The following is a 15,579-nucleotide window of genomic DNA, read 5'->3' on the forward strand; positions in this document are numbered from 1 at the left end:
GGAGAAAAACTGAAGCGGGGGACAGACGGATGAAAGGATATGTGTTTTGTTTTTCCCAATGGATTTTTTGAAGAAAATAAACAAGGGGTTTATCCCCTGATTTTTTTTGCTCCCCCCCCCCCAAGCCTTCACATCTCTAGGCATTTCTAAGGTACGGGGATTATGGAATGCTCTCCCCACTGAGTTCTGCCTGCTGCCAACACTGTCATCTTTTTGGCACCAAGTTAAGACTGTCCTCTACTCCCAGGCATTTGATGGCCTATGATGGGACACTTATATCAGTTGTTTCTATCAGGTCCAGTATCTTACTGTAAATGTTTTCGCTGCTTACATTGTTTTAAATATGGTACGTTAGAGATTTTATATTATGTTTTTATTATCTTGTATTATGATGTGCATTTTCTGTGAACCACCCAGAGAGCTTTGGCTATTGGGTGGTATAGAAATGAAATAATAATAATAATAGTAATAATAATAATAATAATAAAAATTATTATTATTATTATTATTATTATTATTATTATTATTGGAGCTTCTGCATTGCTATTCTAGTAATGCATTATGACCTGGAGTCCTGCACAATGCATCACTGATGAAACCCAGGTAAAAAGGAAAAACAACAACATAAAAATAGGCAAAATGAGTCCACGTGACCTACACTCTTGGCCTCGGTACAGACGACTGGTAAGGGCTACATCAATTATTCATTCATTTCATTCACTTTTTATATTTCTATACCACCCCATAGCCAAAGCTCTCTGGGTGGTTCACAAAAACTAAAAACCATTCAAAAATATATTATGCAAAGTGCAAAAGTATTTACATAAAAACAAATGGATAGAAGGCACACAGACAACGTATATGTAAAAACAGTTATTCTCCTACAGCCCTGATTTTGGAGTTGGAACAGCACTGATCCTGCCAGCAGATGAAGGATCCAGCACAAGCTGCACCCCTCCCCACTACCACAGCCCTCCATCATGGTGTTTGGAAGCCCAATAGGAAATCAACAAACAAATTTTTAAAAACATGATAAAAATAAAAATGCTTCTTCAGGGAATGCTTTCAAGTTTCCTCAGCTTTTCCCAACTTGGTGCCCTCTTGGACTGCAACTCCCATCATTCTCAGCCGCCATGGCCGACGGGCAGGGATCATGGGAGCTGTAGTTGCAAACTTCTGGAGGACATCAGGTTGGGGCAGGCTGGCGTAGACCCATGCCAAAACTCCACCAGGGGATTATTTCCCCTGTGAAGTAAAAAGAGGCTGCACTGTTACTCAGCCACAGTTCAAGGGAAGCCCTGCTATTCCTACTTCAGGGGTGGGGAACTGGTAGCCCTTCAATTGGCCCAACATCTTGGATCATATTTTCCCAGGCCTTTATAGCCCTACATTGTTGTGAATCACCCAGGAAGCTTCAGTTATTGGGCAGTATAGAAATGAAATAAAAATAAAAAATATAATAATAATAATAATAATAATAATAATAATAATAATAATAATAATATCATTAAGAAAAAAGGGGGAGACTGCCACCCACCAGCCCACTCCCACCACTTACATTGGAACTGTTCACCCCATCCTCTGATCCCGGGCTGCTATCGCAACTGCGTGGAGAAGGTGGCCGGAAAGCATGGCCTCCTTCCTGGTCGATCTCCAGATTGATGCCACAGCCGAACACAAAGGAGGCCAGCGAGTGGTAATGCGTGAGGAGCACCAAGGCCTGGATGAGTTCTGCCAGGGACCAATTGTTCTCCCCCGTTTTCAGGAGCGCCTGTCAACAAAGACCCAAAGGATTCCCCATTGAGATCCATGTGCTAAAAGAGAACCGATCCTCTCTCCTGCGTATTCCCCCTCTTAACAGGTGACTCAGTTGAACTTGCCTAAATCAGCATGTATTTCTCACGGTTACATCCTCCTCACATTCTTTGGAGGAGCTCCGGATGGCACACACGGGAGTTAGGCCAAGATGGGCCCAAGATCGTCTAGGTCAGCGTTCCCAAACCTGGGGCCCTCCAGATGTATTGGACTACAACTCCCAACAAAGCGCTTCCTGGTCCATATCCAACAACACTCTGGCTGCATTGCCAGGGGTGGGGAAACTGTTGGCCTTCCAGATGCTGTTGGACTACAACTCCCATCATCCCTGACCACCAGCCCTGCTGGCTGGGGCTGATGGGAGTTGGAGGACAACAGCAACTTCCCTGCACTGCACCACATTGTCTCATGTGAGTTTGCTGCCTTTCCCAAACCCTATGGAACTGAAATAGCCATGGGACTATTATTAACTGCAGGGCTTGAATCTCCAATCCCCTTGTGCAAGGGTGTTAAACCTCAGGCCCATGGGCCAAATACAGCCTGCTTGGGTTCCCCAGATAGCCATGCCTCCTTCCCCTGGTCCCACCCCCTTACTCCCAACCATCAATGGTTGCTTTCCCGGCTTCTGCCCAGTTTCCCCCCCATTCTAAAGGGTTGAAATGCCTCTCCTAAAGTTTAATTTCTGGCAGTAAGAGCTTTAAGCTGAAATATGCTGATGTTTTTGGTATCTGCTCATCAGAAGGCATGCTCCTGGTGGGTTTGCATGGACCTATGGCCCAACTGGAGTCCACCCAGGGAAGAGCCTTCAGTGTGGTGGCCCCCTTTCTATGGAACTCTCTGCCTCTGGAGGTCAAGCAGGTGCCAACACTGTGTTGCTTCCAGTGCCTCCTGAAAACAGCTCTATTCCAGGAAGTTTTCTTTGGTTAACCAGCCTCAGTTTTTATTGGCACTCTGTTTTTAAAAGGATACTTTCAATATGATGTTTTATTCTTTTTTATCTTTTATTGTTCCCTGCTCTGGAATCTGTTTAGATGTGGAGTGGTATATAAATGTTGTAACTAACTAACTAAATAAATAAAATTTCTGTTATTTGGGCCTCGGAGAGCTTCTCCAAAATTAAATCTGGTCATCGGGCCGAGAGAGGTTCAACACCCCTCCTCTAGTACTCACCTCGATGTGCTCCTTAGTAATGAGCCAGGGCCGGTGGGCCAGAATCTTGTTAATTTCGTTGAGGTTCCTCAGCTTCTGTGGGGCGAACTGCAAGCCACGCAGCCACTCGGGATCCCCACCCACCTGCAGGAACTCCCCCATGTGGAATCCAACCAGGTAGGAACATTGATGTCTAGCAGCAGCCTGAGAAAATGGAAAACGGGATGGGGGGGCGGGGGAGGGGAGATACATTAGACCACTGGTAACTCCTAAAGCTATGCTTCTTCTCTTTTTGTACCTAGTGATCCTGGACTCCTGCATAAAGACCTTCTTAAGAAGCTGTATACAGCTGCAAAGTCATGTATAGCATGCAAATGGAAGTCCCCAAAGCAACCAACTGAAGAGCGGTGGATTAATAACATTTGGAAGACTATGACTGTGCATAAACTTACACAGCAAGCAAGGAATCCTAATTTTAAGAAAGATATTCTGGCACCTTGCTTTCCATTTATTTCCCATACTGATGCTCTTCAAACTTTTGATCACATTCCAACCAAGTACAGTTGCCTATATTTTTTTCGACTAATAACCCATATATACATAAGATAACACACACTCACAGACACTCCTTTTATGCATTATATAAATTGTATTTTTACGCTTTCATTAGGTATTGAGCTCGTACGTAGGCTGTTTTACTGTAGATGTTCCATAAGCATATCCGTTATAGACGAAGAACTAGAACTAGTGAATTCCTTTGTTTCTTTAGTGATCTTGATTGATTATGTATGTTTTTCCTGGAATCATAGAATAGTAGGGTTGGAAGGGGCCTATAAGACCATTGAGTCCAACCCCATGCTCAATGCAGGAATCCAAGTCAGAGCATCCTGACAGATGGCTGTCCAGCTTCATCTTGAATGGCTCCGGTGTGGGAGATCCCACCACCTCCCTAGGTAACTGGTTCCATTGTTGTATTGCTCTAACAGTCAGGAAGTTTCTCCTGATGTTCAGCCGAAATCTGGCTTCCTGTCACTTGAGCCCATGATTCCATGTCCTGCACTCTGGGATGATCGAGAAGAGATCCTGGCCTTCCTCTCTGTGGCAACTTTCAAGTACTTGAAGAGCGCTATCATATCTCCTCTCAGTCTTATCTTCTCAAGGCTAAACATGCCCATGCCTATTTGTTGCCTTTCTTTTGTCAACTTTATTTTGAAATAAAACAAAATACCATGTAAAAAAGAAAAGAAAGAAAGAAAGACACCACCTATAAGAAACCCCAAGAGCACAGTATTTTGGGGATTCTCAATCAGCACAGTGGTTCAAAGACATACAAGGCTCTCTTCACAAGTATCTCTGGACAGTCCTTAATTCTGGAAAAATCGAACACACAGGAAACAGCCTTATTTCAATTCGGACCACGGGTCCGCCTAGCCCAGTATTGTCGACACTGACTGGCAGCGGCTGTCCAGGGTTTCAGACGGACATCTTTCCCAGCCCTCTCTGGAGATCCTGGGGACTGAACCTGGGACCTTTTGCATGCAAAGCAAGTGCTCTACCATTGAGCTATGTTCTTTCCCCTGAAATTTTTTTTTTACCCCATTTCTCAGCCAGAGAGGCTCCCGGAGAGCCTTACATATGATCGGTTAAAGAAGACAGTCCCTGCCTGCAGGCTTACAATCTAAAAAAGATATGACATGCACAAGGAAAAAAGGAGGGTGAGGGCAGAGGAAAAAAATTAAGGAAGGTTTTTTGAATTCTACCCCTGGCAGACCAGATTCCCTTTCTCCTCACTCGTTCACTCACTCACCATGATCGCAATGTAGTGGCGCTTGTGATATGGCAGAGGTCCGTCCATCCGCAGCAACAGGTACTGAGTCTTCCAAAAGCTTGTCAAGTACTCTGGATGCAGCCCCATCACCATGGTAATGTTGTCTACCCTGCCCGTCGAAATGAAGGCCTCCACGAAGAGGCGCCGCTGGGCGCGCTCTACTCCTTCTTGGAGGATCTGCAGGAAGTTGAAAGGGGGGGGAGATAACTTAGCATGTGTTTGAACAGTTTTTGCTAAATAATTATTATGTACTCGGGACCTTAATCTTGCAGTAAGGATTTGGATGGTAAGATGCTACGTGTTCTCAATATTATTTTACGGAGTGGAGGTTTGGACGCTTAAGAAGAACAACCTGAGGAAAATCGAATCCTTTGAAATGTGGATATACTGACACATGCTGAAAATACCGTGGACTGATCGAGTAACCCATGAGAACGTACTATGTAGTGTGAGCAAACAAACAGAATTGGTAAAGGCCATCAGAAGGAGAAAGTTACAAAACCTTGGTCATATTATCCGAGGCGGAAAAATACACCATACTCCCAACTCATTATACAAAGGAAAATTGAAGGAAAAAGATCAATAGGGAGAAGACAAATATCATGGTTAAAGAATTTGAGGGAATAGTTCAGCTGTATTTCTGTACAACTATTCAGAGCAGCTGTGTCAAAAAACAAAAATAGCTGTAATGATAGCTAACCTCCAAAAGGAGATGGCACCTTAAGAAGAAAGTACACCATACACATGATGTCAGTAATCTTTACAAAAACAACCCTGTCTGGTAAATGATCACCATGACTTCTATATTGCAAATGGGGCCAAGGATGGGGAGAGAGTTTGGCTTGCTCAAGGACCCCTGATGAGCTCAGGGGTGTGAAGATTTAAAATGAATTTCATCAGTGCAAGTGTGATAGGATCAAGAAAGATTCACACCAGTTAAAGGTCTGTCTTGTGAAATTTGATGATGGTTGCAGAGAGCGGGTGCATCCAAGGAGTCTCCAGAATGAAGGCAGGAAGGATTCAATGTTATTTCTATATAGGGGTATATGTGTGTGTTTTCATTGTTATTTGTAATTCTCCCCCTTTGTTTAATAAAACAGAAAACACAACTTGTGCAGTCATCTGGATGCCTCCCATGAAGTAGGCTCTTTACAGAAAGCTCATGCCATACTAACTCACCCTTTTAGACCAATTCCTCTCCAAGGTTCATATACAGCAGAGACCATTTCAAGTGCCAGTTCACAGAGAACTCACTACAAATGCATTTAACTCATGGGTGGGTAGAAGGTCGATCAGGATCTACCGGTAGATCTCCAGGTGATTTGCAGTAGACCAACAAGGGTTTCCGACTCCATGTAACTTAAGAACGCCAACAACTAAAAAGCCGTTCCTTCTTAAATGAGGTTGCTGATGACTCGGGATATGGTAATTCTTGTCTGTGAAAGGACTTGTGAGCATGGTTCCAGCACCGATCACAAGTTCCTGGGCTGAGCATGTACTCAGAGGCACCCTGTTCCTACACTCTTAGCGTATATCTGCCGGCACCAATATTATGCACATGGCTTCAGTTGGTTCTGGTTGAAAAACATACACAGTGGATCCTGCAAGCTGAAGTCTGCCCATCCCAATTTAACCCTCACAGCTTTTCTTTAAGGAATCCTGACAACGGTAATTCTGTGAAAAGATTTAGGGTTGAGGGGCAGAATCTGACATACTCTTCAGCAAATGCTACAGTTTCTAGAGCAGCTTGGGCAAGCTATGGTAAGTGAAGCAGAGGTCTTGAAATGGTATTCAACCTCCCCCATTAAAAATGGGAGAACGCAATTCTCCTGATTCCTCCAGGACAGGGATAGGAAGAATTCAGGCTTGCAGGATCCACTTTGTTTTTTCCTGGAGCCCCAAGATCCCCCAACCAGAGCCTGGTGCAAATGATGTAAACTTAGTATTTAAAAATCCTGAGTCCAGGAATTTGTTTTGAGGAACAAAACTGCATGGAACTCAGAGTCCTTCCATGCACAAGAATCCACCCCTGGTTACCGGTGGTTACTCTCATTTCAGGGGGGTCATCTGCTGCTGCTGCTGCTAAACAACTGGGAGTCAGAAATCCTTGTCAATCTACCACAAATCACCCAGAGATCTAGCGATGGATCCAGATCTACCTTCTGCCCACCCTGCCCAACGGCAGTCAACATAAAAGAAGAAAAAAGACAAGGAGGTGATCCATTTCCCATAGCAGCAAAAAGCGCTCAGCTGTCTGATGCAACCCTGCTGTTTGTTAGGTTTCCAGGCCAAAAAACTAAATGCTCCTGACCACCCAATCCAGCCCTTCACACACCTCCCTGCTCAGCAGGGGAGTTTCAAAAACATGGTGCTATGTTCCTGCAGAGAGGGGGGGCAGAAAAAACCCTTCCTGGTGACGTCTTTGGAAGCAGAAACCATCCGTGCAGCCAGCACCACAGAGCTGTCCAGGAACACACACAAATAGCGTTTCCACAGCCAAACAGCCGGGGGCTCAGCAGGGCACCCTGGAAAAGAGGTGGAGGAGCTGGCACAGAGTCAGAGAAAGTGGAAGGAGGCAACTGCCAGGCTAGGAAGAGGAAAGCAACAACAGCGGAACAAGCAGACAAGCCATGAAGGTTTGATTAGTTACACTGCCAGACGGGACCCTCCGGGGCTTGAAAGGCGGCCAACGGAATCCGACGGGGAGAGGTCGTCGCCGACGCGGGCTCTCCAAAATGTTGTTTGTGCATGCAGGGAGGGAAGGTTGCCTGATAAATAAGGAGGTGACGACACCACAGGGCAATGCTCACACATGTGTCACTCCCATCGCACAGGGAGGGAGGGAGGGAGGGAGGGAGGGAGGGAGGGAGGGAGAAAAAAAGGGGAAGCCAAGGACTTTGGTGCTGCAATAAGCAAACACCATCCTGCAAGACTATGTTAAGAGATGCCCAGCTACAAAACTGGCTGGCTGCCTCCCAAAAAAATACAGAGGGTGGGGGTGGTGAATTAACACCTCAAAGCCTCCCGAATCTACCGCACTGCATTGCTCTATTACATCACCTCAGACAAACAAACAAGACATCATCTCCATTGCTTTAGGCAAGGAAATGATAGCCAAATAGGAAAAGGTTCTTCAAGGCCCACAGAAAACAAAGGAAATTAAGATTTTGGGGGGGTGAGGGAGAGTTGATTTTAGTTTGCAACCTCTTTGCCCCCATCCTGTTAAACAGTGTGTGTGTGTGGGGGGGGTCTCCCAGGAATGTTCCCCTGAAGGAATACTTCAATACACACACACACCCTGTATACTATCAGAGAACTCATACTCCAAAGTACCTATACTCATGTAGCCAAAATGACACCATCCACTCATAAGAGGGAGAGATTAGCAGGCTCAAGGGAACCCCAAGTTTTGTAGAAGTAGAAAAAAATATTTAGGGGGGAAACCTCTAAGGGCATGAGAGGTGGGACCCAATACACAGGACTGTGTATGCTCAGTAGGCATGGAATGTTTATTGACTGTTGTGGGGGGTGTAGAAAACTGAAGTGGAGGTGGAATGGAATGGAATATCCCAGCAAAGGGCATGGTTGGCTGGCCGGCTCCCTTCCACACTGCAATGTTTCGTTGCAGGTCCCACTTGTAAAATAAACATTTCTCAGGTCCCCAGAAGAACAAAACTATTTGTGTTGTCAGTAGCAGGGAACTACAAACCAGTTTTTAAGTGCCGTAATTTATCCCTGGGAATCAGAATTCCATGGAGAAGCTAAGAAGCTGGATTGGACATTTCTAGTTCTCTTCAAGGAATGTAATCCATAGAGTTCAGCGGAGGGCAAGCCGTGATAGTTAAGACTGGGGTAGGTTTGCAGCGCAGATGTCCCAAGAAATCCTATGAACAGTTCTGCAGTTGCAAGTCAGATGAAAAGAGCCACGGATGCATGTTGTAGTTCAAAAGGACTCTATCACTCGCTACCTTCGTTGCATTCACCTTCTTCAAAATTGGCACACTGAAGGCAATTGTGGTGCTCTTAGCAACGTTTCTGATAACTTCAGAGCGCAAATCGCATTGGGGCAAATACCTGCTGCGTGTAACCTAATAGTAGGGCTAATTCAGATAGTAAAAAAAACAGAGTAAAAGCCACTTCCCCAACTATCCACAGTGGCCATATACACAGACACCCTACAAATGTTCCATTCATTTTGCTCCCTCTGCTTACTCTTCTGTTGCCAGAAAAGCCTTGCCATTTCTTCTGCCGCTCCCCTTCCTGCTCCAGGTTTGAGGGGTAGGTGGTCCTGGCTGTGGTGGCAATAAACAAACCAGTGCTTGGCAACAGTGTCCAGCTATGCTTTCAATTTCCCACAATTCCCCAGAGCAATGACAGGTCAGAGGCATTGTGGGAAATTCAAAGGGTGGCTTTTAGGTCCAGCCACTCAGCAGTGTTCCTAACGCAGGGCTAGAACAGAATTAAGGGGCAAGGGATGTGCACACAGGGCAGGCGTCAGCAGTGAGGCCTGGCAGCTGCTCAAGAATACCACCAAGAGTGACAGTGGGCCACAAACTACATACCTGCTCCTTCAGAGGGAGTACAAGCCCATACAGAACAGGCAAGCACCCCAATTCCCAGACCTGGGAACCACCCACCCACACAGTCTCTGTCTTATCAGGATTTGGATTCCATTTATTAGCCCTCATCCAACCCATAACTCCATCCAGGCACCGGTTCAGAACGTAAACAGCCTCTCCTGATTCAGAGATCCGAGCTGGTTGTCATCAGCATACTGGTGACACCTTGCCCCAAATCTTCTAATAACCGCTCATATAGATATTAAATAACACCGGGGACAAAATTGTGCCCTGTGGCACCCCACAGGTCAGCTGCCAGGGGGCTGAGGCACAGTCACCGAGTGCTACGCTCTGGAACCAACTCCATAAGTAAGAGCTGAACCGCTGTAGAACAGTGGGCCAACTCCCAGCATTGGTCCAGGAGGATACCGTGATCAATGGTATCAGCCGATGAGAGAGTGAGATGAATTAACCGAGTTGTACTCCGCCTGTCCCTTTCCCGAAGAAGATCACCAGGGCGACCCAGACCAATTCCACCCCCAAACTGGGCCTGAATCCAAACTGGAGTGGATCCAGATACTCGGTTTCATTCAAGAGCACCTGCGGCCGAGAGGCCACCACTCTCTTGAGCACCGTACCCAGAAAGGGGGTATTTGTAACCAGATGATAGTTGGCATGAATCTCTGGGTCCAGGGAGGGTTTTTCCAGGAGCGGTCACACCACCACCTCCTTTAAGGCAGCGCATACCGCACACTAGCACACAGTGATGTGCTCACCACTCCCTCGATCCATCCGGTCCCCTCCTGGCTAGCTGGAAGAAGCCAGGAAGGGCAAGGGTGGAGAACACATGTGGCAGGTAGTGTCCATGGCAGCCTTCCCTGACCTGGCAGCCTCTGGATATGTTGGACTGCAATTCCCATCCTCCCCAGCCAGCATGGCCAATGGTTGACCAGACCAACACATCTGGAAGGCCCTAGGTCAGGGAAGGCGGTGCAGACTCTACACACTAGAACAGCCTTTCCCCAACCTGGCGTCCTCCGGATGTGTTGGACTTCTACTCCCATCACCCCAACTCCCAGCAATGTGGCAGGCCCTGATGGGAGTTGTAGTCCAACACATCTGGCAGACACCCGGTCGGGAAGGTGGCACTAGAAAGAGTCCTCGGTCTATCTCTGCAACTGTAAGCTCTTGCACTGGGTTGGACTAAGGGTGTACCCTTTCTTATGATCTGCCACTGCACTTTTTACATATCAGCACTACAAGAATATCATGTGCTTTGCCCAACAGTTTTTTGGAATATCCGGTTGCTCAGTGTATTTATCCCCAGTTGACACAAGGGAGAACAGAGGATTACTTTACACATATTCATCTGTAACAGCGATGGAACCCAGTCTGGTCTCCCTGTGCTCAGGCATTATACACCTCTTGCTTCACGGTGCATGCGCACAAAGATACACCTTCTACTTCTTAAGGCAGACCAGAAGTGCCAAGGACTGGAAAGGAATGCTGAGGGTCTGCTCCTTCCCCAACAGAAATCCAGCTCCAGTTTCTGAATCTACAACATTCCCATTCCAAATGAGTGCTCCCTCTAATAGTGCACTCAGGTGGTGCGTGCCGACAGAAATGGAGCCCAAAGGTGGTGAGAGAGAAGCTATCAGCATGCTTGGGGGAATTTTGAGGCTTGAAAAGTACCCCCCCACACACACACTTAAAGAAACAAACAGAAAACTCAAGATAGCAAAAAAACAAGGGCACCGCGGCTGGCTGGCGCCCTGAAAGGGAGCACTGCTGATCAGAGGTACTGACAGACTGCAACATTTTGTTGCCTGTCTCACTTATTATTTATTATTTAATTAAATTAACATTAATTTAAAGCACTTGGCTCTTTTCCCAGCACACAAGGCAGACTTCGCTGGGTCAGGAGATGCTTCCCTGCATCACTCCAAACCTTTCCAGTGATCAAACCCCAGGGGTAAGCATCCAACATTTGTCCTACTTAGAGCAGACCCCTTGAAATGAATGGAACTTAAGATTATCATGGCTAACTCAAGTCCCATGCATTTCAATGGGTATACTCTGAGTAGGTCTAACATGGGCCATCAGCCCAGGCCCCTGATCCGCAAACGACCACAGGTCTCCCAGCACCTGCTTGCACATCAACAGTTCCAAGCTGGCCTTTTCGCAAGAAAAGAAGCCCGGCCCGGGAAGACAGAGAAATGAGCAAAGTTACCAAAGGTGCATCTTACCTCTTCCACAGGGATGAACAAACTCGGGCCTCTTCCCAACTGCCGGGGGATTTTTATGCCTCTGTCCTGGGAATGAAAAGAATGGACGTTACTGAACACTCCTGTCGCATACACGCCCGCCACTGTCCGGACTTCAAAGGGGAACTCCCCACCCCCCACCCCTGGGCGCCACCTGGCCAGGAGAAGATCAGCCAGGGGCCGTGCATTGCAAGGCGCAGCTGTAGGAAGAAGGCGGCGCGATAACACCAGAGGCAGGCAAGAGGAAGCCTAGAGCAACGGCTGCCGTGTTCTCAGCAAGGCTCTGCTGATCAGACGTCTTTTCAACACTGCCTCGCTCTCTTTCTCAGCCTCAATCCCACCCACAAAACCACTCGCAGCAATAGCCCCGGAAGGATTGCATCAGACACACCTGCCCAGAACGGGTGAGCCCGGCGCAAAGCTCTGGGATTCACTACTCGCTCGAGCTTGCCCCGGTGATCCTTGTGGCGAGGCACCTGGACAGGAGGACAATGGATGAGGGTCCTCCTCCCACCCACTGAGCCCCAAGGTCTAAAAGGGTGAGCTGGCTGGTTATCCCCTGCCACCTCCGTGCTATAAGGATGCAGGACTCCCGGTGCCTGATCAAAACAGCACAGCCCATTACAGGGAGAGATCTCTCCCTGCAACTAGAGTCTGGGCTGAGATCAGCAGAGATCTCTCTTCATCTTTTGCCCACCCACCCCTGGGGGGGCATGGGGAGGAAGGGTTCTTTAACCTAGTTTCCTCTTTCCTATTCCACAGACAGGTGGTGCCAAAGTAAAGAGCCGCAGGGCTGCGGGACGGGACTAGCTAAACAGCTGAGCCTAGGGATCCGCGATCACTCGCTGAACTCCATGACTAGGGAAGGAGAAAGCAAAATTTGAGAGAGAGAGAGACAGAGACAGGGAGAGAGACAGGGAGAGAGAGACAGGGGGAGAGAGAGAGAGAGAGAGAGAGAGAGAGAGACAGGGAGAGACAGACAGGGAGAGAGAGACAGGGAGAGACAGACGGGGTGGAGAGAGAGAGAGACAGGGAGACAGAGAGAGAGAGACAGAGAGACAGGGAGACAGCCAGAAACAGACACGATGCCCTTTGCTGACTCCACCAACCCAGCTCAGCACTCACCATTTCGGGGATGTGCTTTTAAGGCAGCTGCTCCAGGAAACATTTCACTGAAGGAGCCCACCAAAACCAGCTACTGCTGTAACTCCTCCGAGCTCTTTCCGCCCCACCACCTGGGCGGGCGGTGGCGGGGGGAAGAGGTATGTGGCGGGTTTGGAGGCCTGTGTGAAGCAGAGTCAGGCTTTCATCCCGGGGCTGCGCTGTTCTCTGCTCCTTGGGTCAGTATGGGAGAAGCAAACCCAAAGGAGGCCTAAATGGGTATTATTATACCCTGCAGTACATAGCAGACGGGCACTGTTCCTATGCTTCAGGTTTGCCAGAGAGATTGGCTACTGCTGCTATGAGCAATGGTTTCTATGTGGAAAACTGGGCACTGACCCAGGCAAAGGCTGACAAAGAGATGCATAGTGGAGCCGCGGCTCGCTGGGATGCAGTGCTGGGACTTTTTAAAAAATTAGCAGGGGCGCTGATGTCATCGCCCACCCTGCTCAGAATTCCATGTCCTCTCCGAGTTCAGCTGCGATTCCCCGCGTAGCTGGCAGGAAATGAATGTTCCCAGCAGCTATACAATGTTCCTTGTTGCAATGTAAAGTATTTGAGTGGCTTGGCCTTGAATGAACAATCAAGACCCATTCGCCTTACAAAAACACCTGCTCCTGGTGCAGACGAAAACTCCTAGAACTGATTTGTTGATATGAATCAACACAGCAGCCTGAATGCTTTGGATTCTCCTTGGGGTGTGTGGCTGTGGGGACTGCCATGACCAGCACCTGCACTCCAAAACTTACCACTACGCCACTGTCAGCAAATGCACCTGCTAGGTCGCCATTGGTTTGGAATGTAGGGAAGGCTTGGGACTCTCCCCAATGGTGTAATGAGCCCTGGAAACACCTTGAAGGAAGGTCACGAGATGTCTCTCCATTTTATGGATGACTCTGAGGCTCAGAGCAACAGGATTGCACCATAAGGCAGATAATTTACTTTTAACTAGGATCTAATTGTTCAGTGTCTTAGCATTCACATATAAGCAATGGTGTAGTGCAGCCAGGGTTCACAGGGTCAGGGTGTGGGGACTTTTTGATTAGAAGGGATGATTACATCATCTGCTACCCCCTTCAGAATTATTAGGGAGCTTAGCAGCAATCCTCACCATAGCTTGGGGGAAATGGATTTTCCCAGGAAAAATATATTGTTGTGAGCTATCCCTGTTGTAGTGCAAAGTATTTTGGTGTGGTTTGGTCTTGAATGGGCAATAAAGACCCATTAGCTTTACAAAAGACCTGCTTGTGGTGGAGATGAAGACTGCCTGGTTTGTTGATATAGATCAACACAACAGCTGCCTGAACTTTAGGAGTCTCCTTGGGGGTGTGGCTAGGGGGATTGTCATGATGAGCATCTGCACTTCAAAATTTACCACTACAACATTGTAGAGGATGCCTTCAAAATAGAGGACTGTCCTCAGTAAAGTATGACACATGGCCACTCTATCAGGGTAGGTTTATTGACACTGGTTTATTGATATGGATCCACACAGCTACCTGAATTTTTGGACTCACCTTGAGGAGCATGGCTATGGAAACTGTCATGATAAACACCTGCACTACAAAATTTAGCACTGCACTGCTACATATAAGAATTTATATAGCATTTTTCACATGTGGCCCTAGTTTGCACATAACGATAATCCAGAGTATGAGTTGTCGTTGAATTGTGGGCTGTTGTCATGTGTGAACCCTGCAGTGCAGTTTAAGTATGGGTTGTTAACCAGGAACAACCCAGGAAGACAACCTGTGGTTTGCTGTTGGGTTGTGAACTCCGGGGTTGTTTGTGGTTCACAATCCATAGTTAAAACATAGTGCAAGGTTGGCATGTAATGACAATCCACAATTCAACACCAGCTCATGATTCAATAACAACCCATACTCTGGATTGTTATTACATCACTCAAGGGTTCAAATCACTTCACTTATATTATCCCAATAATCTTTAAAACAACCTGCAGAGTAGGCCGGTATTCACTCGCATATTGCAAATGGGGCCCTGAAGCTGACAACAGGAACACACTAAGGCCACCCAGATTAATCTGCGGCAGAGTTGAGATTTGAACTGGAAAACTCTTGGCTCACACCTATATGCTTAACCACAATGCTAAACCAGCCCTCTCATGTGGAAACGTTTTTGCGCATAAGGCAATTCCAGAACAAGCATCACCTCTATGCACCCGGCAACCGCAGCTTCCCATCTCTTTCGCTGAGGTGGATTTTTTCCCAAGAAGTTAATTACATCCAGCAATAGTATGCGAAGTTAATAGGCCCGCGGGCTTATTATGCTTTGTTTGATGCGGCTGTTAGAACCAAACAAACTGCTCAGTATGAAATAGAGAAATGTAATTAGAAGAGATGTAATTAGAAGAGGTGGAAGAAACTTTTTTTAAAAAAAATCTTCGGTTATGGGGAGAGAAAAGTGACAAGGCATGACGCATTCCCCAATGGAACATAAGCTACAGCCTTTAAATCTCCCTGTGAGTGGCACATACTGGCAAATGCGCCCTGTTCAGAGCAATTTCCAGAGGGTACCCATGTTAGTCTGTTGCAGCAAAAACAACCAAGAACCTTGCGGCACCTTGAAGACTAATACATTCATTCTGGGATGTGTTATTCCTTACATGAATCTTCAGGGCAGATGCCCATTTCCACCCCTCTCCAGTCAACACCATTTTCCTGCATTTTTGAAATTTGCTTTTGTATTTCCTACCATCAGATCCATAAAAACAATCAACCAAGAGACGTTCACAATGAAGACACTATAAAGGAATTCCCCTGCACGTTGACCGCCAAGTGCT

The 15,579-nt window shown here is 47.1% G+C and overlaps 1 protein-coding gene across 3 annotated transcripts in view; it reads right to left on the reverse strand.

Moving 5' to 3' along the window:
• The window catches only part of SESN2 (sestrin 2), a 66,715-nt gene that overhangs the window by 20,435 nt on the left and 30,701 nt on the right, over positions 1–15,579 (reverse strand). For 2 of the 3 annotated variants that reach the window (XM_084815737.1, XM_084815739.1), the window contains exons 2-5: positions 11,598–11,663; positions 4,772–4,969; positions 2,986–3,168; positions 1,559–1,771 (exon numbers count right to left, since the gene is read on the reverse strand). In XM_084815737.1, the coding sequence (XP_084671863.1) occupies positions 1,559–1,771; positions 2,986–3,168; positions 4,772–4,969; positions 11,598–11,663 (660 nt within the window). Of the gene's footprint in view, positions 1–1,558; positions 1,772–2,985; positions 3,169–4,771; positions 4,970–11,597; positions 11,664–11,769; positions 11,858–15,579 lie in introns of those variants that run through there. The other variant, XM_084815738.1, reaches the window with a different exon arrangement.

Source organism: Heloderma suspectum, chromosome 10, assembly GCF_057233095.1.
Source record: "Heloderma suspectum isolate Gila_16-S chromosome 10, 16-S_ref, whole genome shotgun sequence".
NCBI classification, from domain to species: Eukaryota; Metazoa; Chordata; class Lepidosauria; order Squamata; family Helodermatidae; genus Heloderma; species Heloderma suspectum.